The 23421-nt window shown below is 43.5% G+C and overlaps 1 protein-coding gene across 1 annotated transcript; it reads left to right on the top strand.

The window, feature by feature from the left end:
* Positions 1 to 268: 268 nt before the first annotated feature.
* On the top strand, positions 269 to 801 carry LOC132244454 (large ribosomal subunit protein eL33-like). The gene has a single exon (XM_059715381.1). The coding sequence runs from the start codon at positions 310 to 312 to the stop codon at positions 640 to 642; it is 333 nt and encodes a 110-aa protein (XP_059571364.1). The 5' UTR covers positions 269 to 309; the 3' UTR covers positions 643 to 801.
* The last annotated feature ends 22620 nt before the right edge of the window (positions 802 to 23421 follow it).

The raw sequence follows: 23421 nt of genomic DNA on the forward strand, positions 1-23421 counted from the left end.
TAATGGTAACAGTGCGCCATGTGCACGATCGTGTGTGAGGCTGCCGGTGTAAAACCCGGGGGCCAGTGACACTTTGATTCGGGGCGGGGAGGAGATTGCAAACAAAATTAAACCGGCTCATTGCTTAACAAGTGATTTTCAAATCTTGCAAGGGGGCTCTAGTCTCTTAGGAGGGGGAGGGGGCGGGGGCTCGCTCCGGTCTCCCGAGCTCCCCCTTCATTCACACCCTGTGGAAAACCCAAGGCACTCTCAAAGAGTCTTAACTGACTTGGTGCAGGGGAGGGCCGCCGAGACCAGCGCCGCGCTGCCATGTCCGGGAGACTGTGGTCCAAGGCCATTTTTGCTGGCTATAAGCGAGGCCTTCGAAACCAGAGGGAGCACACAGCCCTTCTGAAAATTGAAGGCGTTTACGCTCGCCAAGAGACTGAATTCTACTTGGGCAAGAGATGCGCGTATGTGTACAAAGCTAAAAACAACACCGTAACTCCTGGTGGCAAGCCCAACAGAACACGAGTCATCTGGGGGAAGGTGACCTGCGCCCATGGAAACAGTGGCATGGTTCGTGCCAAGTTCCGCTCCAACCTTCCAGCCAAGGCCATTGGTCACAGAATCAGAGTGATGCTGTATCCATCAAGGATCTAAATTTTTATTGAGAATAAAATGTAGAGTCTGTTCTTTCTTTCTTTCGGCCATTAAGAGATGCAAACACTTTGAACTGGGAGGAGACAAGAAGAGAAAGGGCCAGGTTATCCAGTTCTAAGCTCCACCTGCTATGGAACATTAAAATACGTTGAAACAGTCTGCTCCTCTCGTACTTCATCCTTACTGCTAGAGGTGGGGACTTGGCTATAGCAAATCCAGTGGGAGCTGCTCCTGGAGATCTGACAAGTGGCTGAAAATTACTGTGTGGGGTGAGGCTGTTGCTCACAGAAGCTGTAAAATAAATTTGTCTACAGCTCTTTCAAATTCGTGAAGTGAATTCTTTCTTTCTTTCTTTCTTTCTTTCTTTCTTTCTTTCGTGGCTGTGTGGCAGTGTTCCTGCCTACCACATAGAAGATCCAAGTTCAAGTCCCAGCTGTAGTGAATGAGCTAACAAAGAAAAAGTCCTCTTGCAGTGGGAAAGGGTCTTTCTTTCTTTCTTTCTTTCTTTCTTTCTTTCTTTCTTTCTTTCTTTCTTTCTTTCTGTTTTGTGGAAAAAAAATCCTATTCCAAGTCTAATCAGCCAGATCAGTTCCGAATCCTCTCATAGAGTCATAGACATTAGGGCTGGAAGGGACCTTGGAAGATCATCGAGTCCAGCCCCCTGCCCCAGGGGCAGGAAGTCAGCAGGGGTCATAGGATCCCAGCAAGATTAACATCCAGATGCCTCTTGAAGGCGTTCAAAGTAGGTGCTTGACTTTTTGACTTTTAACAACTTTATTTCACAAAAGATCAGGTACAGAAAGCAAAAAAACCATCAAACCACACCAAAGAGAAACCATTCCAGGACATTCAGAACATCACACCGTGACAAACACCTTCGCACTAATACACATCGTGTCTAACATGCTATTTATATATATAGCCCTCGAAAAACGAACAATTCCACCCTTCCCTGTCCCATAGTACACGTACAAAACTTTAGACTTCTCACCCCGAGAAAATAAACAAAAGCAGCCTGGTGAGGGCCCAGGGCACGGCACAAGCCAAGTAGGTGCTTGAACCACCTCTGGCGGAAGTCTATTCGAAACCTTGGGGGCTCGGACAGTAAAGAAGTTCTTCCTTATGTCCAGCCTGAAACGGTCTTGGAGGAGTTGGAAGGACTTCCTTGAGGTGACTTTGCTGGACTTTTTGAAGGGTTCTTGGCTGGAGTCTTCTCAGGAGTCTTGGCTGCAGGTTTTTCTGGAGTCTTGTCTGCTTTCTTAAAGAAAGTGTCCAAGGAAGTTTGGACAGATGTTCTCCAGGGAGATGGGCGACGCAGTGAACTTGTTCACTGGCATGGTGTTGCATCAGATTAAGCATCATAAAGTCAAAACTGACATCAGAAAATCAAAACGAGGTGTTAATTTATAAACATCATAAGTGCCATTCATTCATTGAGTCCGACCCCCTGCATAGGCAGGAAAGAGTGCTGGGTTTAGATGACCCCAGCTAGATGCATATCTAACCTCCTCATGAAGACCCCCAGGGTAAGGGAGAGCACCACCTCCCTTGGGAGCCCATTCCAGACTTTGGCCACTCTAACTGTGAAGTTCTTCCTAATGTCCAGTCTAAATCTGCTCTCTGCTAGCTTATGGCCATTATTTCTTGTAACCCCCAGGGGCACCTTGGTGAGTAAAACCTCACCAATTCCCTTCTGTGTCCCCATGATGAACTTATAGGCAGCCACAAGGTCGCCTCTCAGCCTTCTCTTGCAGAGGCTGAAGAGGTCCAGGTGCCCTAGTCTCTCCTCATAGGGCTTGGCCTGCAAGCTCTTAACCATATGAGTGGCCCTTCTCTGGACCCTCTCCAGGTTACATCCACATCCCTCTTGAAGTGTGGTGCCCAAAATTGCACGCAGTATTCCAACTGCGGTCTGACCAGCACCCAATAGAGGGGAATTATCACCTCCTTGGTATCTGTTCCAGTACCACGTAGAATGGCCCCCAATCTTGTCCAAGGATCATCTCGCAGGCTAGGGCTGGAGCCAACCCAACCTGCAGTTGCCTTCAGAACTCCATCACCTTCAAGGAAAGGTAACAGCTCCAGAAACGAATCTCACCACCCAATATGTAAGTCATCATCAAGGGTCTGGCTTCCTTTACTCTGGTCCTTGGGGCTAGGTCTGCTTGGAGTAGGGACTGGGAGCATCCCGTGTCTAGGGTTGCCCTTACCGCCTTATCCCCAAACCAGGCTGTCATGACGGGGCGGTCCCATCCTCCCTCATGTGCAACAGACCCAAAGCTACAGTCCATGGGCTCCCCTCTCTCTGCCTCCTCTCCCCTCTTGTGGGGTGGGGTGGACGTAGTTAGCCCACGCCCCAGTTCACTCAGGCCCAGACCACATTCCCTGGCAATATGCCTCATTTGTCCGCAATGGTAGCAAACGACACCCCTCAATGTCCCCTTCTGTGGACCCACTCGCCTTTCTTCTTCTCTGGCCGTGTTCCCTATCGAGGCCCGGGAACCTTGCCCATGCCTATGTTCATTTTCCAAGCTGGCAAAGGCCTTGGCCAGGTGGAGGCCTTCCTCACTGGTCTGGGGTTGGTGTCTCCGCACCCATACCTGGGTGTCTTCCTCCAGGTCCCAGAGTAATTGCTCCAATAAGACCTGGTCAATGACCCCATCCCGGTCGAACCAGCCTGCAGGTAGCCATTTATTGAGTGCATCCTGCAGGCATTGCAGCAAACTACGAGGCTGCTTGACTTCTTTTGGCTTTTGTGCTCACAACGCCTGTCTGTAGCTCTCTGGGGAAATCTCAAGTCTGTAGAGGATCGTCGCCATCACGGTATCATAATCTTGGGTGTCCTTCCTTGACAGGGCCTAATAAGCAGCTTGGGCCTGGTCAATCACCAAGGCACCCAACAGGTGGGCCCACTGACTGCGATCCAACCCTGTCTGAATGGCAGTCCTCTCCAATGCCTCATATAGGCCTCAGGATTGTCTTCCCGCGTCATACGCAGCATCTTAAATAGGGCAGCATTATTCTGCATCCATTCCTACTGGTGTGCCCCCTGTAGCTGCTATACCTCTAACACCTGCCCTATGGCTTGGATGGCCTGCGTTAGTAGCTCTGCATAGGCTGTTGCTCGCAGCTGCATGCCTGCTTGACCCGGTTCAAGATTTCTATCCCATTAACGCCAACATTTCAAAAAGAAAAGAATTCCCGGCCAATGCACCACTGTGGAAGTGCCTAAGGTTGGGGGGTACCAGGTGCCATACTATCCATCTGGTGTGGGGTCCCTCCCCTCAACTCTCCTGCCATGACTTGGTGTTATTGAATAAAAGGAGGGGTTCAGTGGAGATCCTCTTCCTGGGGGACCCTGGGGACAGTAGTACTCACTGCCTTGACACGATCGACTGAACTCAAATCAGTTCCAAATCCTCTTGATTTGAACTCAGTTCTTCACACATCATATACATGGCACTACAACAGGCAAGTATCCTCCACCCCAGACCTTTCAACCTGGGGTTTTAGATACTCCCAAACCCAATGGTGGGCATCCTGTGTTCAGGCCCGAGCCCCAGAGGCTTGGGGTTTGGATGCCTCCAAATCTCACTTGCCCTAAACCACAAGCCACAGAAGCAAGCTAGGGAGAAGTCCCCCATTTTCTTACAGTAGGTGTGTAAACAAGATCCTCCCACTGGACACTAACTAGCCAGCTAGCTAAAGGTAGGCGCTGACAAATTGGCAGTGGGAGTGCAGGGTTTTAGCAGCACTAAAATGCTTGCAACTGGGAGAGATTTGGGGATTGAGAGGCAAAACCGATACTAATTGAAAATGTTTGCTCTGCCCCAAATAAGGACTGTTGTTAAATACAGTTAGTATAAATAGGATATTTCTTAGGAGGATTATAAAGTGGTTTATGTATTTTAATTACATCTCGCAGCTTGCCTGGAATGGAGGTAGGTGGTGCTGTCATGTTTGGATGCGGAAACAGGTAAGTTATCTGGTTTGCACAAAGCCACAGAGTGAGTCAGTGGAAGAATCGGGAACTGAGTCCATGATTTTCAGGGTCATTCAATTTTCACAGAAAAGCTGTCATATGTGAAGTGAGTTGTCATTGCTTCATTTTTCTCATTTTAATGGGACCCACTGTTACACAGTGCAGTGAATTAGATATGACAGCAGGCACTATAGTTCTCCAGCATTCTTCTGTTACTGATCAATGATCTATGTGAAATAACAGATATTTCATTGGCATCCTAGATCTCAAGTGCCTGAGATGCCTGAGTTCTCTGATCTATCCACCTAGGTAATTATGTATGCCTTGCTACTGTAGTGTCTGAATACTAGGATCTTGATTAGTTGGGTCTAATGATGACATACACAATGGTAAAACTAAAATGTCCTTTCTGCTCCCGCACTGTTTCAATAGTGAACTTTGGAACCAGTTGTATAACTAGATAGGTCTAGCTGCAAAGAAAGAGCTACTGGATATGATAGAGACTCACTTGTGGCCAGGCCATTACCAATGACAGCATAGATGCCCAGCTTGTACAATTGGGAGGGAAGGAACAAGCTAATAACTAGAAGCAAACAGCGATGACACAAGTCATTTACTTTCCATAAGAATTACAATCAAGAAGGAGGTGAAAGCTGTGTTTAGAGGAACTGGAATCTGTATGAGACACACAAGAAATGTATACACTGCTAAATCATTGTAAGAGTCCCTTTATCCAGAATCTCTGTCTTCATCAAGCAGTGATCATTGTTGTTGTACACTGTAAGGTTTAAATGCCATGGGGTGACATCATAATAGAGTATGGGCCAACTAAGTGTCTACTTTCTAGTCACAAATTACAAAGCACTGCACAAACATTAAATAACACCCCTGAGAATATTTATTTTCATTCTCATTTTACAAATGAATAAACAGGCAGAGAAGGTAAGTGACTTGCTCAGGGTAGCAAAGTTGGTGAAAGAACACAAGATTCCTATTCAGAGTCTTGTTCTAATCATTAGACAACAGCTCAAAGTGGGACAAAACCTGTAATTTAGGAAGGGAAGACATCCTCCAAGGATTGATTTGCTGTAGCCCTCTGAGACAGCAAAAGAGCTTTTACTTGCACTCTGATCTAGCATTACCTTTTCAGTTTGCTCTTTTGTGTTTTCATGTCATGATGATCACACTGAGCAACAGTGGTGCAACCTAAGAAAGAGCAAGAAAAAGAAAAGATTACTTCAAATGCTGAACTTTGCCAGTTATCTGAAGCCCTTTGTGTACCAAACCTTTGTACATATGCAAAACTGGTACCAAATTAATTAAAAATTGCCCTAATTCATAATTTTTATTACGTCACTGCAAGGCTGCATATGGACACTCAAAGAAAAGTGGTAATGATTTAACTATATACTGTGTGTGTGCACTTATCCCAGTATATGAACAATTTGCTATGGCATATGAGGAGATGAGGCTTACCATGCATCGGCTTTTCTGTAGTATTTGACTTTGTGCATGTTCTTACCCTGTGATAAACAGAAGGCAAACCATGGAAATCAAACCAGGAGTCAAATGTAACCCTCTAAGTGCTAAACTACCATGGTTCAGCTTCAATTTACCATGGGGTCAATGGAGTCAGAGCGTGTACACAGACAATTAGTGCAGGGCAGCCAACACACACGGGGAGCGTCTACATGAGATGCTACTGTGCAGTAGCAATGAGTTTATTGCTACTGCGCAGTAGCAGCGGAAAAAAAAGATAAGGTGACAGTACTGCGCAGTAACGCTGGTTACTGTGCAGTCATTTAGTACTTGCTCATGCAAGTACTAAATGTCTGCGCAGTAACAACTGCATGGTCTGCTGCTCATGTAGACACAGCCAGTAAAGCTCTGTCCCCTTTTGTCCTTGCACTAGCAGGACATTGACAGTGCCCTCATCCCCTTGCTTTACTTGTGGCAAGTTCAGTTGTTCATAATATTTTGGGACACTGTACCTGGTAGTTGCATGTGTGTGTTGTTAATACAGTTTTATTTGGAATAGGCTAGGTGGATACTTGTGCAGGGTGGTTTAGACAGGAATGATCCCGTCTTGAGCAGGGGGTTGGACTAGATGCCCTCCTGAGGTCCTTTCCAGCCTTAATTTTCTATGATTCTGTGATTCTATCCTATAGTAAATGGCTTATATGTCCATGCCACAAAAGAAAAGGAATAAGTTATACTGGTATAAGGCAACAATATAGTTGATATAATGGGATCCACTACTGTATAAAGTGGTATAGTGGGATCAATATAACCTTACTAGTAACAAATCAACCACCTAACCAAAATACTTATATTAGTATAAAAAGTGTATGTATACAGGACAGGGTTAAGTCAGTGCTTTACTAATATAAGCAACATTCAAATAGGATAGTTTTATTTTTAAATAAGAATCCACACAGATGAACACCAACTTAGTTATTTCAGTGCAAATGTGTGTGGAGAGAAGGTCTACGTTAGGGAACTATATTTTTAATTTAATTGACTGACCTCCACTACTGCATTAAGCATGACGACTAACATGCCATGTTTAATTTATTCTCTCTCTCATGGAGTCCCTGGAGGGAAAATTGTGTCTGTGGTACAGTGTTTTGTTTTGGTACTTTTATCTTTGCTTTTATAAATATAGATGTAGGTATGTGTCTAGATTAGAGAAGACTGAGCAGGGATATAATAGCAGCCTTTAACTACCTGAAGAGGGATTCGAAAGAGGATGGAGCTAAGCTGTTCTCAGTGGGGGCAGAAGACAGAACAAGGAGCAATGGTCTCAGGTTGCAGCGAGGGAAAAACTCTCTCACTAGGAGGGTAATAAAACACTAAAACTGGTTACCCAGAGGTGGTGGAAGCTCCATCCTTGAAGGTTTTTAAGACCTGGCTAGACAAAGCCTTGGCTGGGATGATCTAGTTGGGGTTGGTCCTGCTTTGAGCAGGGTTTGTACTAAATGACCTCCTGAGGTTCCTTCCAACCCTCTATGATTCTGTGATCTCCCCATGCCCCTCAAGAAGTTTTCTTTCTCCCTTTTCCCCTTCTCTCAAAGAAAATTGCCTTGCCCTTGGAGTAGAAGGTGGGGAGGTTTGCTGTGGGCCTCAGTTCCTGAGGGAGTTCATCCCACAGCCTCAGACTGGTCACCAAGAAAGCAGATAAGCTGTACCCTTATGCCAGAAAGTTCCTCTGTCCCTGAAGAGCAGAGTTGTCAACTCTAGTCCATCCTGGTGTGTAGGCTGTTCTTTATCCTTTCCCCCTTCCCCTGAGTTTCTGCTGCCAAACACCAGCTGTCAAATAGGGTCCCATCACTAAAAACCTAAAGGAAAAATGCACCACTGAGAACCAGAAAGTGAAACAAATTAAATCAACAATGTATAGATTCACCCCAAGCTTGGCAAAGAAAGTAAACAGGCAAAAGAAGAACAAAAATTAGATTTAAATCATCAGAATGAAGCTCATTTTTTATTTTAATCTTGACAGTGGGCACGTCTGCTTCTGCACCCCACTGTGCACTTGGTAAGGCACAGTCATTTAGCACTTGCTAAATGCAAGTGCTAAATGACTGCGCAGTCCTGGCAGTGCACGGATTGTTTCGGACCCTGCTACGCAGTAACAGCGGCATCACAGTTAGTGCTTGCCAATGCTATATGTCACCCTAGCTCATTGCTACAGTGATATAGTGTCTCATGTAGATGCACCCAGTGTCCTGTAAAGTAATCCATCCCAGGAGCTGTTTGATTCCATGCTGAAAGATTATATGAAATCAGCAGCATAGCTTTGGTCATCATGGCCTAGGTGTCAGAGTAAGTTGAAGTCATGACAGCAGCTTAATTTTCATCATTTTGATAGCAATGCACCAGCTGTAGGCAAATAAACACATGCTGAGATCTTCATGCCAGGGTGGAAAACAACCTGACCGAAGTCCCTGCCTTATCACCAGTGACAAATGACAAAGTTATGTCCCATATCAGTGCAATTAGGAGATGTTATCAGTTGTGATGATGAACACACAGAAGCAGGGAGAAACTCTTGTATATGGAAATAAGATACTGGTCAATGGAGGGAAAGCATACTGTGACAATAACTATTTTACTAGTGCTGAAAATACTTAAAAATTAATGTACAAGCATTTAATGGAAATCCTGCACACTGCAAAGAAAACTGCTAAGCATACATTTTAAATACTTTCAGCGAACAAATACAGGCTATGTATTGAACTAAAGGATCCAGTTAGATAGCTATAATTGTTTGCATTGTTTCTGAGCTTGGGGAGGGGGGAGGAGGGTGAATTCATAGCTACATGGTTGCACTATATTGTAATGTACCCTACTGAATACAGTAGCCTTTTGTTAAAGGGGATGGTCAAGCTGATGATTGTGAAGTGGGGCTGTCCTGGTTAAAAAATTTGTACCGTGATAGCAAGTCAAAGTGCCAACGGTAGGAATTCTAGTGGTGTTAGAGGGATCTAAGCATGCAGAATTTGTTAAGGGGTATGTAATAAAGAGGAGTGATTCCTGAAATGTCAAGCTTTTCTGCTGTAGCAGGTGAATCACGTACGTGTATTTCTAATGTATTTTATACAAGTTGTTTTTAAAGATACCCTGGTAACGCACACTTCTTTCCATTTAAGTCACTGGAATGTTTCTTGTCTGCACCTCAGCTGAATTTGGTCCATTATCAACTGGTCTGAAGAAAAACATTCACCCTATCTTATGCCCTTGCATTAGTCAAATATTATTCTTTGAGAAAGTGACACAAAGAGGAAATTATTTCATCATGAAATGAAATAGACCATTGTTATTTCCAAGCTTATCATTTTCTTTGAGATATAGAAGTATGAACTTTATGTTGGCCTTGCAGAATGTGAAACTGTTTTCCCCTTAAAAACTTAATACTGAAAATAAGCAAGGCAAGGGAAGGACTGTGACGTGATACACTGTTACCAAGATCCTGTTCTTTGGAAAAGGAGCCACTGCTGTTTCAGAGAAACCCATCTCCAAACACTGCCCAACTCCTGTTACAAAGAACAGGAGCTTTGTGACGCTGCTCAGCTGGCTCTGGGGCTGTGAGTGGGGGAGGGAAAGGAAAGAACAAGAAAGGGCAGGAGCTTTCTGGGAAGTGGGAGGAAATACAGTAGGGGAGCAGCTTGGAAATGAGTAATGGGACTTTTACAGTCCTTATTTTCCCCACAGGTATTTTTGTGGGACAACTGTATTTGAGATCTTAGATTGAAAGGTGCTGGAGAAGTACAAAGTATTATTAGTCTTGTTCTTGATTAGTGTTGAGATCTGGGGAAAAAGTAGAAGCAGTGAGTTATATTTCTTTTCACCTTCCAAGATAAGCATTTCTTAAAGCTTGTTTTATGTTTGGGGAAATATAGCCATTAACAATTTCACATTTACAATTAAATAACCTTTCCCCTGCAAGCCTTCCGCCCTATGTTGAATTGGATTAAGGTTGAGAATCTATTATCAGTAGCAAAGGTGGCAACGCTTCACAGGAAGGTTATAGTCAATCTAAACACAACTCATACAAAAATAAGAAATGCAGGGGCAGAATATACCAATGGGGCATCTGGCTGGCTAGTGAGGACAGAAACTGAAACATTTCCATGTCCATGACCACCAGTAACCTTGTTTGAAACCGTGCATGGATTACCTGAGAACGAATGCAACCTTAGTTAGATCAAAGTCTACAAAATGTGTTGCCCTTAGCAATATATTACCCTATTATTCAATATAAAAATTAAAATTCCTTTATGACATGTCCTGTTTATAATGTTCTGTTCCTGTGTGTGGTTTTCTGCACGCTTACAGTGAATATGTACAGAGAAACTATAAATGGTGCACTGTGAATGATGGAAGAAATTAAATAAATAAGCAGAAGAGTTTTTCAGTGTGAGAAATTATGAGAGGAAAAATACTGGCAATATTGTAGGAGAAAATGAGTCACAGATGAGATGCTTACGGAGGAATGGCATGTTGATTTGGACACAGGTCTCTGGGGACCAAGGTTCAGAGTGGCTAAAGATGAAAACAGGTATGATATATGCTGCATATGAGGGGACACTCATCACTGTGCTCTGCTGATGAACTTATATATGAGCCCCCTTCTTTATTGCTTCAACTCTGTCAGTCCTCATGGAAAAGGCCTCTACACCAATGTTGCTAAAACAGCAGTGAAAGTCTCAGTCTACAATCCTGCTGGCTATAATAGGGCTGGGGGCAAGGAAGGAGCCCCTAACCCTTTCATGCTTTCAAAATTCCTCCTAGGCCTGCATAAGTGCAATTCAGTTGCAGGGACCAAAATCCAAGACACATGCCCAGAAGCTCGATAGATCTCCAGAAGTAGTCTCCCTCACGTCCACTTTTGCATGGTGCCAGAGGTAGATTAATTAGCTCTATTGTTTCCTGCTCAGGAGGTAGCCCCAAAGTTGCCTCCTGATGATATGGTATAGATGGCATTATATTGCAGAGGGCTACCTCCTGAACTGGAAATATGTAGTCACGTTCATATGGTGCCAGGTAGCATCATGCCAAGTTCTCGCAGCACCTGCAGCAAGACTCTGCCTGGCATTTTGGGAAACTTCAGGGAGAGGTTAGCCAATGTGAGGCATTATTTTTTTCAAATTGAGGACAAAAGACCCATTTCAAAGAGTCTGCAAGGACACCAGGCAGGCCCAAAATTCAAGGCTGTTCCAGACAATGTGTGACAAGTCTTTGCCTAACTTCTTACAGACTGAGCTGTGTGACCTCTCCCCATGCCTGGTACTGCTGTAGCACATGGGTGGTTAAAAGCCCCCTATCTAACTCCTGCCCAAGTCCTCCAATTTCCCTGCTCACCCCAGTGCTGAAGCCACCCTTGCTGCCCCCCACTCAGCGGCTTTAACTCTCCCCATGCCTTGAGAAGGGGCTGGATCTGCTTTCTGTCAATCCCACAGAAAGGAGGGGAATTGCATTTTATGGCTTCTTTTCATGTGAATCACAGCTAATTCTCCACAGCAATCATGCCTCTCCCAGCACAGAGCAAGCTAAGATTTCAATCTACATTCTCCCATAAACCCTTTCACGGCACTCTTTCTTATCATCATTTTGCATGTCAAAAGCACCAGTCACTCCTAGCTGAGAGAAACCTTTAGGGTTGGTTGCTCACTAAAAAATGTTCTTCACTAACCCTTGCAACATAAGTTCATATATTTGGCCCTCAAGACATGAACACGGCTTGTTTTCAACTTTAGTTATGTACATACATACCATGTGCACACTGGTGACACCTGTATGTGAAATTGCAGAGCTATGAACTACGTAAAATGTATCGTGCATTTCAGCAACTCACCCACACGCTGCTCGCTAATCCAGCGCCTTAATAACATTCCAGGCCAGGGAGCAGTTTCCAGCAGCCCCTAACTTTCCAGAGCAATCTGCCAGAAATATATTTATCCTTCTTTCCCCAAAATGTCAGTTCAGGATAAGTGAGTAGGTGAAAGTGTAATATCTCATAGTCCTTCAGAGCTAGAATTGAGAGGATTCCAGTTTTGCAGTAGGACATGCAAAACTTGCTGCTACTTCCTGAAGAGCCTGAGAAATTAGACCTAATTATTGTGGCTTTCTTATATGAAGACAAAGTCATTTTAGAGGTTTGTCATAAGTACTCCAAGCTCTGTATGTGGGAGTGGAGTTGAGAAAAAGTTGCCAGCTGACAAATGCAATATTAGGGCAAGGATTGGATCTAGCACAGTGTTTGTGAAGGTTTGGGTTGGTGTAAATGGAGTGGCAATCAGGAACCACTTTGGTGGAGGAGAGTAGCCAGGGCAGCTGATGAGGTAGGCAGGCCCATGCAGTTAGGAGCCCTACAGCATTTCTCCCTCCTCCCAAATTGTCTTAGGCCCCTGATTCTCTAACCACCTCCTCCTTTTGCCCTCCACCCACCCAGAATCCTTGCAGTCTGCCTCCCACAGGCAAAGACCAAACATGAACTTGCAATCCATTGTTTGCACCCACAAACTTTTATATTTGTGCTTTCAGATTTTCTTGATCTAAAGGTTGCCACAGAGAGTGAGCATGAGAGGGCAATGGGCATATGTCTCTCAGACATCCCTAGATACAAACTCACAGGGTCAGCAGCCACCCTGAACAAACCCACAGCAGCAAGTAAAGACTTTTGGCTGTTTATAAAACAGTGTGTGTCCATATGCAAATACACTTAATGGTGGCATGTTCTCATGTCAGTGTGGACAGAGATTAGCAATTTCTGGAGCAAATGCCATTGCCTCCTGCAGCCATCTTAAATATCACATAATGACTTTTCAGGAATTCCTGCACAAACGTTCTTGCGGCACAAAGAACCTGAGGTAGGAGCTAGTTTTGTTAATAAGACACCAGAGTGGGCTAAAAAACCGACCTTGGGTTTCTCCCAAGACAGAGTCTTTTATCCAGGGATCCTACAGAATACAAGCCCATTGTCCCACTTTAAGCATCTGTGGGTGCAGGCAGAAGTTACACTTGTCATCCAATCAACCCTTTGAAAGAGCTCTATAGCTGTGCCCTGATAGAAGTGCATGGCTGCAGAGCACTTTAAAAGTCCCTGATTGCGGAACAAATTAACCCTCATTATGTGAGGGTTCAAATGCAGTCGCTCTAAAGTAAAACGCCTTCATTAACTTCTGTCTGATTGGGAGGCTGGGCTGATGCAGCCCAACACCACCCCCACTGCTGTCTGCATGATGGGAGGCAGGGAGAAGAGGGGAGGGGGCTCGGGCTGGGGTTTGCCCAGTGTGCACTGTGGGGGAGGTTGGATTGAAGACTCCTCAAAGCAGAGAGCCCCAATCTACCTGCCCCCACTCCAATGTAGGCTGAGCAAACCCCAGCCTGAGCCCCCTCCCCTCCCTTTTCCCCCCTAAGTGGGGGAAGGAAAGAAGATGAGTTGGCACTGTAAGGATTTACCCTGTGCTCCTGACAGAGCTCCCCTAGTGCCCAGTGTAGCCAGGTCAGGAATGCCAGGGGGAGCCATCAAGAACTGATTTCTTAGCACAAAAGGACCAGGCCCCTATCCAGCACAGAATCATAGTCTCCCAAGCACAGGACAACCAACAGATAGTCCTTTTCCTTTCTCATCCTCATCTACACCCCTGACATCTCCCCACTTCTTCAATACAATCACTAAATTCCTCCATTCCCCCAATCACCCCTCACAAAACCTTCTTCTCCTTTTCCCTTGCCTTTCTCAGTCATCCCACACTTTCCACACAACACCACTCTCACTCACCTCATCCCTCCTGTTCAAACTGTTTCTGAGTCCAGGAACCATCCCAAATGTAGGCAGCTTATTGGGCTAGTATGGTTAAAGTATACCAGTACCTATAGCCAAAGGCTCACAAGGGAGAAATGGATACAGGGAAAATAAAGTAATGGACAGGAAGATGGAGGACATGGAGAACATGTACATCTGCCAGAGGTAGGCTCCATGAATTCCAGTGGTTCACAGGGGAGCTGTTTTACCAGCAGGAATGGTAGCGGTAAGAGGAAATAACTAGGCTGAGGCACTACAGTTAGTGTAGTTAGAATGCAGGAGTTCAGTCTTACCTTTCCTGGGGCCTTGAAGTCACTGGCTGTTGCTGCTACCATGACACTATCTGCCCACTCCAACTTGCTGCTGCTGCTGCTGCTGCTGCTATGCTAATGGTACAATGTCCCTGAACCCTGCTGCTGCTGCTGCTGCCATGGTACAGGCTCCTTAGGGCTAAGGACAGACATTACACATAAACTGGTTTAAGTGATCAGAAACTGATTTAAACCTGTAACAAAACAGATGTTCAGTGCACGTAAACCAGTTTGAAAATGATTGAAACCCGTTTTAGATAAACCTGGTTGAATGTAGTATTAGACTTAACTGATTTGGGTCAAACTGGTTTATGCAATGTCTGTCCCAGACCCCTTCCTGGTTTGAGTTGAATCAGACTCCCCCAGCATCCCGGCATGCTCTCTGGGCTGGGTAGGCCTCTCTGCTCCACAGGAGGGCTGGCCCCTCCTCTCTGCTCCCTGGCTACAGATCCGGCAGTGTCCGCAGGCATCTGCCTGGCTTCTGCTCCCCCTCTCCCCTCCCTACTCTGTGCTAAGCGGGCATTCCCCCATCCCTCACAGACACCTCTCAGCATTAGCTAGCAGACCACATGCTGGCTACCTCTGAGCTGTGGCACCCGGAACAAAGGCAGGATCAACAGATAGCTGGTAATGTCCCTCTGTTGTTTTCTTAATGGGCTGATAAACACTGAGTTAAGGGTAATAAACATTCCCTGCTGGGCTGCTGTAGCGGGGGGGGGGGGGGGGGGGAACCCCTCCCTAATCATAGCATCCTACCACTCCCCCGCTCAGTGCAGCTCTGTGGAAGGGAAGGGAGGGCTGTTCTAACACCCCCCAGCATCTAGCCTGAGCCACTGCAGACATGTGCCTGCATTTCTGAGATGCCTATCTGGTTACAAACTGATTTAGATTAGCCAGGTTACATTAACCTGCAAAGATTGAATCAATTCAGGCTCAGGCTTTCTGAATGTCTGTCCCTAGCCTAGGGGACCACCAATCTGATGCCCCTTCTAAGTCAGTGCCAGCGGCTGGTGCCCCACTTGCCCACCCCTAGTTACACTACTGGATATATTATTATTTACCTACCTCACAGGGATATTGTGAATTTCAGCTTACATTTAAGACTAAAAATTCCTGCAACAAAATTAATGGCCAGAACAGGGAAAGTCCTCTGGTGGCAGATATAGTTCCACTGAAGTCAGTTAAAGTCACTGGATTCATTTGCATGCATTCGGAGTTTGGTCCAGGTACTTTTTGTTGATTATTACTTTTGAAAAAGTGTGATCTCATACATTGTTATCTCAGTTGGCGCATGCTGTCCTTTCCTGGCAACAGGCATGGAAGAGTCCTGTGGCGACTCCTGAAAACTATTTCCATTTCCCCTTTGCAAAAATCTTTTCTGCGCATTGTTGCTACAATTTTCTTTTGTGGGAATTAAAAGTCCGGGAACAAGCTGGCACAAACATCAGTGTTATTGAAAGTGAACAGACTGTTCTTCCATGATCGCTTCCCTACTCACAGTCCATACATGTGTGACAGCATAGTTACTACATCCAGCTTCATGAAAGCTTAGCAGAAATTATAATGTCAAGATAGATTATTTTCTGTACATTGAAACAAAGGCAGGAAAGCAAAAGCTGTGATTCATTTGGGAAAGTTTTCCTTTAAGTATAAATAAGCTTAACACACCCAACTTCTGCTCAATGGATCTAAATTGGATTTCATGCCTAGAGATCAGAGTGGCTAGTATCTTTCCTTCCCAAAATCCAAAGATATCTAGATCTAGAGTTGTGGCTCAGACCTGTATCTTGTTTGGACAGGTGGAAAAAGCACCTCTTAAGAATTCTTCTGGAAAAAAGTTAAGCAAGCACACAGCATCTAGAAGCCAGAGACAATAACAGCTTAAAGCATGACAGTTCCGATCAGAGTTATCATTCGGAGGTGATCAGGTAACTGAATCATGTATCCAGGATAAAAGAAACAACACCATACCCTACACAAATGCTGCCAGTCCTGTCGAAACAGACCCAGCTTCTCCTGTTACCACATCAAGCAGTGGAAAGTAGAATTTATTGTGCAAAGGGAAGCATGTCCCAACACACTATGCCTTATGTTACTGCAGGATTACTATAATCTGATGGATTTTTTAGGTAAAAGAGGTAAGCCTTCTGAACAGGCTTGCAACTATTGTCAAAGCAGCTTGGGGAAGCTTGTATTGCAGTTACCTTGCTATTCTTTCTACAAGGAGGAAACAAGACTTTTCGGTTTCCAGATTGTTAAACCAGAAATTTCATTAGTAATACAACTGAGTGCTCAAAGTTATGAGTTCCAAACCAAGCACACATCAATGAGTTAGTGCTTTCATTTGGAATATTTTGTCTATTCTTGAGTCCTGTGTTAACTATTCTGACTCTCGCACTGGCAAAGGCAGAACACCAAAAAAGTGTCTTACCACAGTTTCAGATGGGTGAGTTGCAGTCTCATTCCACACCTGAGCCCAAGGCCCTTGTGAACTCAGCAGAGCTGTAGTAAGACAATTTATTGTTCTGTCATTGTGCCCTAGTCATACATAGTACAACTACACACTTCTGGTGCTTTCTCAGGGAGGGACACTCATGAACAAGCCTCACCCGCCTATTCCCACTCTCCTGTGCCAACCTGGAAATGCAGCAATGAAATCATTCCAGGGGTCTCCCTCTGCACACACTTTCAAGATATCTGTCTCTGGCATATCAGACAAACTAGGGTGTTGCCTACAAAAGCTTATGCATTTCTGAATAAGTTGGTCTCTAAAGTGCCACCCTACCCTGCTATTCTGCTTGACAATATTTGGGAGGGATGGAGGCATCACCAGCTAATTTCCAGATTTGGTGTCAAATAAAGGGGGTAGGTGAGTAGGGTAAACTCAATTGTGTAGCAGAGTAGTGTAGACATACCCTCAGGCTAGGCGTCAAAGATGGGCAGTTGTGAAGTATGTGCCTTATACTGACAGAAGCATTTTTTTTCTGTTATAACATAAGCCACTTACCCAAGTGGAGTAAGCTATACAGACTCCAAGATTATCTTTCTGGCAGGGTAACTATCTACACTATGGTTTTCACTCAAATATTGATATTTGAGAGGAGGGAAGGAGGGGGCGGAGAAGGTGCATGTGATTGTTTTTAGAGTTCCTAACCACCATGATTATATTGAAAAAACTTTATTATGGACTAAGCCTCAGTTTCCTTATTTAGGTAATACTGTTTTGTTGCCTTTGTCAAGTGTTGTACGCGGCAGACTGATGGGGGCGGGAAGGGGCCATGGCCCCTGGGAGCTACCTGGGCCCTTCAGAGTTTTAATCAGCCAACATGACTTTAAGTATTGCTTCGAGAAGAACGCGGAGAGGCCACAAATGTAAGCATTGGCCCCCAGGCACCAAAGACCCATGGTATGTCACTGGTTGTATGGCCCTTGGATTAGAGATGTACATAAAATGCATGGTATTTATTACCCATATTTACTCATTAATATTGGTTTCAATCTCCCTTTTACCTCCCTCATTCATAGCATTAACAGAGAATTCTAACAGAGATCTTTTTTTTAATGGAGCAGTTTAACTGAGGACATTTTCATAGACAAATGAGATAAACATCAGAATCTGTAAAGTTAAAATACAAAGTCATTAAAATTCATTACAGCTGCCCTCCGCCATTAAAAGTACAGTCAGTGGGAGCAGGAGATTAATAGGCAGTTGGCTGTGTTATTCTGATAAGGCAAGCAAATATCCAAACACTTTCAGGCAAGACTGGATTGAGCCCTCAGCAGGGACACCCTGCAAATCAACGGGGAAGCCACATCATGGAAAATTGGGTGAAGTATCAGGGAAAGAAATTTCTTATCAGAAGTGTGTGTCAATACAAAGAGGCAGAAAAGTATCTAGGAGAGAGAAGAAAAAGAACCCCAAAGCATTTGCTTATCTGTTTTTAAAGTGGTGATTCTTTTTTCATAGAAAAGTGCATTGAGTGAGAGCTTCCAAAAGGGGTGGGTTTTTTTTAAATTATTTTGTTTGTTTGTTTGTTTGTTTGTTTCCTGTGACTTAATTGTGCTGGGCTTGCAGGAATGCCACCTGGTTTATTCAGCTCTGCTGTTGACGATAAAAATATGGGCCTATTAAAGCAGTTCAGAGCACAGCTGTGATCATTCCACCCTCTAGTCCAATCGGGTATGAAACCGGGCTCGGGGGAGAGAGAGAATTCAAAAGCTAGGGCCTTCTGCCAGCTGCTGCTCCCTTTGGTGGTTTCTCAATCTCCCTTAACTCCCTCTTCTTAAAAGGCAGCCTGTCCCAATTACTTCCAGGATCCACTCACACTTTGTTTTGAGTTTTACTGCTTTCATTAGTAATGCTAATTAACATAATTAAGAGGATAAGGCTTGGATTGCTTTGTGGGGGGGTTGTTTTGTGCTACTGTCCAGGTAATGGAAGAAAACGGATTCTCTCTCCATTGACAGAATGGGCCAAAGAAACACGTCAGGGAGGGTAATAATGTCATGAAGATTGGCCGTGGGTACTTTCCCCATTCCTCCATGGGGAAAAAAAGCAGCAGCAGTGGCTGGATCATAGCACCCACTTGTCCACCTGCCTGTGATCTGAACTGGGTCACTCCAGCCTGCAGCCTAAAATGCTTGCAGACTGCTGACCTAGAGTTCAGTGTAGGGTCAGGGCTTAAATGACCAGTCAGGGGTTTGAAAAGAGGAGCTTGGCATTTTTACTGGAAAAAGAAAGTGAAGTCCATTGAGGAACAAAGTGTTATTTCTCTAGTTCAAAAAATCTAATATTCCTTATAGAAACACTTAAAATATAGAGCCATAAATATATCTATTTTTAATAAAGCCTGGGAAATATGGTCTTAAATTAAAAACATAGCCATACTATATAGAATGTCCTGGGCACCAAGGTGATGAGCACATTATAAATGCCTAGATAGGTCAACGTGTAGCTGAAACACTGATCATCAGCTAGTTAAACTAGAAACAGAGGAAATGAACACAGAAAATTTATGAGGCTGAACCACTGTCTGTTGCCTTGGCGTAAAAACTTGAAAGGAGTACACAGCGCTAAAATGCTGAGTATCCTTAGCTTCCTCAGACTTCAGGCAATCTCCTGTTCTGAAGCACTCAGATTATAGAGTAGTAGGGACTGTAGAAGTACTGGTAAATACGAGGTGGAAATCCAAAGCAATTCAGATGGTTTTACCAGAAAGGGGACTTCTGTATGTAGGACCCGTTAGATTTGATTTTGGTCACTTTAGAGGTGTGTTTTCTTAACAGCAATTATTCACTACTCTAAAATGATAGGTAAAACTGGAGTAGTTGTTCCTATGCCTCCTCCCTTTGTGCTTCCCATAAATAGCCACGCAGCCACGTCATTATTCTCCTTCAAAACTCTTTTTGCTAGGATGCCAACAAAAACTCCAAGCAATTGTTAGGCTTCTGGCCCTGTTTGGACATACTGACCAGTATTGTCCCATTGTTTCCTTGTGCTGCACTGTCTGCATGTTGTATCTACCTGTTGTCTTTTAGACTGTAAACTCCTTAGAGCAGAGAGGATCTGTTCTGCCTGCGTAGTGTGCCCAACAATGGGGTCTTGTCCTCACTGATTCACTATAATGCATATCAAGTAATATTAACAAGAGTAAACTCTAAAATGAGAGCGATTCTATACAATGACTCTGATGGCCAACTTATGACAGGAAATGAAGAGCTAGCTGTAGACAAAAGGAAGGGAAAAATAACAGAAGAAACCAATATGATTAAATTAGGCCCAAAACACCACTTCCCAGTATAAGAAAAAAATTAAAACAAAAAATGAACTTAGGAGCAAGTGAGAAATAAATACAAAGGACAAAATGTAAATGTAGCTGGAGACTTTCACAATATCCCTCGACTTTTCTGTGAGCTTTATATTTTCTCAGTGCTTGATACATCCACAGGGATAGAGGTCCTGTGGATTCAGCACATAGTATATAGGCCCACAACTTGGAAAAAAAAAGGGAAAGGAAGAAATTAATTAGTTGAAGGGAAAAGAAACATTTACAGTGGCTGAAATTCTGAAAGGATTAAAGAATACAGAATAAAATCCTAGTGGGGAGAAACCCAGCAAGTGGTGAGGGAGGTGAAATAAAATGGTGGATGTAAACGATGTTACAGAAACCTGAAGTAGTACAGTATTGGATTCCTGGTCTCTTCGGAGCTAATTGGAAAGCAGTTTGAATCATCTCTTGATCTGCTCCCAGAAAGTGACAGGAAAACACCGAGGGCTGTCTATATTAAAAAGGTCCATTGCTAAGAACAGGTATAAACAATAGGTCCAGCTGAACTGGAGCCAAACCTGGGTTGTCCTTGCCTACACTTGCAGCTGACTTCCATCCAACACAAGTGCAGTTCCACCACTTGCCGAAACAATGGATTTCTTTTGTAGTTCAGAGGCAAAAGCAGACAGCTGGTTCAAAATGAAGTCCTACCCCTGTTTCCAAGAACGCTGGATTACAATAACATACAAATTTTTCTCGTGTGTGGCTAAATACTTTTAAAGTCTTCCCCTCTTGGCTTTCAGATTATGTATCTTCATTGGAAAGAGTGTACAAAGAAAAAAAAAAGATACTCTTTTTAGGGGGAACATTATCTTTTGTTTTTCCTTTCTACAGTATTTTTGTAAAGGCACTGCTGCTAATCTAAGCCCATAGCCTGTAATGCTGGAAAATGGTTCTCCCTGTACATCAATTCCTATCTTTGACCCTGCAATAAAAATAATAAGGTGTTTTATTGTTTCAAATATCTACATTACATCATACAGCGTCACAGTTTTGTTTTGGGTTTTTTTAGGATTCTGCACTTGGTTTGCATGAACCACAATTGGAAAAAAAAAATTCCCTTAACTGCTAAGCCTGCAGACTCAATGAATGTCCTGAAAAAAATCAAGCTGTATTCTTTGTGGTTTTCACATTGGCCATTCAATAATGTTATAGACTATGCAATCAAAACTTAGCTAATAATTTTGTTGATGCTGTCTGAGGCGGAGAAGAATCCTGGCTTTATCTTAAGCTGCATTCTCTCCTCAGTGCAAATAAAGGTTAAAACATTTTTTGTCAGTAAAACCAGCAGACATTACTTGAATGAACTTATACAAATAAGGTGATGCCATTTTTTATAACACTATGAAGCTGATTTTGCAAAAATTCAGGTGTTTCATTTTTTTTCCAGCACTGTGACCCAATGTTTTCTAACTACAGCTACACTTTGGAAGAACAATAGTTCTTCCCAGGTTGTGCCTCAAAGCTAAAGGACAATGATAAATTGGCCTGTTTAAGCCAAGGACTGATTCACAACTTTTCTCTGTGCTACACTCAGAAAAATAATAGTAACATGAAACTTAAAAATCGAACACTTATTAGACAACATGTGTCCTGTGAACCATAGTACAATACATGGCAGGCTTTTTGTAGATTTGTTGCTACAACATCATTGGTTTGACCCATTAAAGCATCACTCATCAACCATTATGGGAGCTTATGGGGAAAAATAACAAATACAAAATATGATTATATTCCCTAGACTACACCATTGAACAGTTAATCACTTCATAAGCTTTAGTCATACTTAACTTCATGCTTGGCTATTAACCCCCATCCTGGTCATTAACTGCATGTAATGAATGACTGATTTCTAAAGGATTGTGGTTTAATGCTGGACTTTTTTTTCTTGGTTGGCTTTAATATCTACCACTAGCACACACACCACCTATTGTATCCAATTTAAGGATGAGAAATTAACTAGGGAGATACTTGCAGATTATCTGCCTATAACTGTACTGCTCAGAGCTGATAAACTCACCCTGACTGAATCCTGCTTTCCAATTTAACTCAAGCCCCACTCCAGTGCTGCATCACTCCAAGTCACAGTGGGTGTCAAAGTTCCCAATTAAGTTGATGGGAATTTGGCTCAGTAAAGCCTGTGTCAGGCTTTCTGCAATATTTACCTGAACATATTTTGCTAGTTGAGTTGTCCTTCTTACTTCAAAGTAACTGGTCAAGGACAACTCCAAGAGTTCTGTACTGCTATGAGGACAATCAGAAATTGTAGATACATTTTCTTTAGTGGTTTAAAAGTGCCTACAAATGTTCCAGAGAAAACTCAGTTTGCCTGCCTACAGGCATTGGCTAAAAAAGGAAAGGACAATTGTTAAAAATAAGCTCTTCTGACTCAGTGCTGAGTTCAGCCACAAGACCATCCTTCTTCCCCTTTGACATAAGACCCATCAGACTTAAGGAGTGGACACTGACTCAACAATGGGGTGCTGGGACTAGGCTGTGTCTATAGTCAATGCATTTCCTAGACTTTATGCTGCCTTGCTGGTACAATTAGAGCAGTGGTTCTCATCCTTTTTAGATTCAAGGCACTCCTCCATTGGAAAATGCCAGGTGTTAGCTTTCACTGGGTTTTTGACTACAGAAAAAAATAACAGTGCAATTCTTCTGTTGCAAAGAACTCAGACAGCCCACAACAGGTCAGAATGTTTTTAACACTATGAATTCCTATTTGAAATCTCTAGGTTTATCTTGCGAATCATGTCTGAATATCTAACAATGTTAATAGTGTACAGCACCCAGTGGCACCATTGAAAGGCACTTGGAGCACCCCAGAGTGCCATGGCACCCTGGTTGAGAATCACTGGATTTGAAGCATGAATTGCAGAAAGCGCCCAATTTGCTAGGGTTTGAGTCTTCCATAGAAGCGACTAGATGTTTAACTGCTAAATTCCATGGGTAAGGATTATATTTATAAATGGCAATCTAAAGTTCTCTGTACTGATAAGCATGACTAGAAGAGAGTATATGTTTGTTAACACAGAATGTATTTCTGTGAGTTTAACTTTATGCATCTCTGACTTGTGAATGGGAATAAAACAAAAGCTGTGGACTCAAAACCTTGCCTTAAGACATTTCAAACATATGGAGAACTTGTAGCTTGCACTGGTTGGGAATTTTTCAATGAAACCACTTTCCCACTGAAAAACATTGATTTGTCAAAACCAAAAGTGGTGTGAAAGAATCAATCAGTTGCAGGTTTCTTGACTCAAAAAATGTCTAGACGAAAAAATACCCCAGTTTCCACATTTTCAAAATGGAAAATCCCTGGTTGGCAATGACTCTTCACTTTGA

This window comes from Alligator mississippiensis, chromosome 1 (genome assembly GCF_030867095.1).
Source record: "Alligator mississippiensis isolate rAllMis1 chromosome 1, rAllMis1, whole genome shotgun sequence".
NCBI classification, from domain to species: domain Eukaryota; kingdom Metazoa; phylum Chordata; order Crocodylia; family Alligatoridae; genus Alligator; species Alligator mississippiensis.

Bases quoted from the DNA above. Each gene is read 5' to 3' on its own strand.
- LOC132244454 (XM_059715381.1), top strand. From the start codon at position 310: ATGTCCGGGAGACTGTGGTCCAAGGCCATTTTTGCTGGCTATAAGCGA.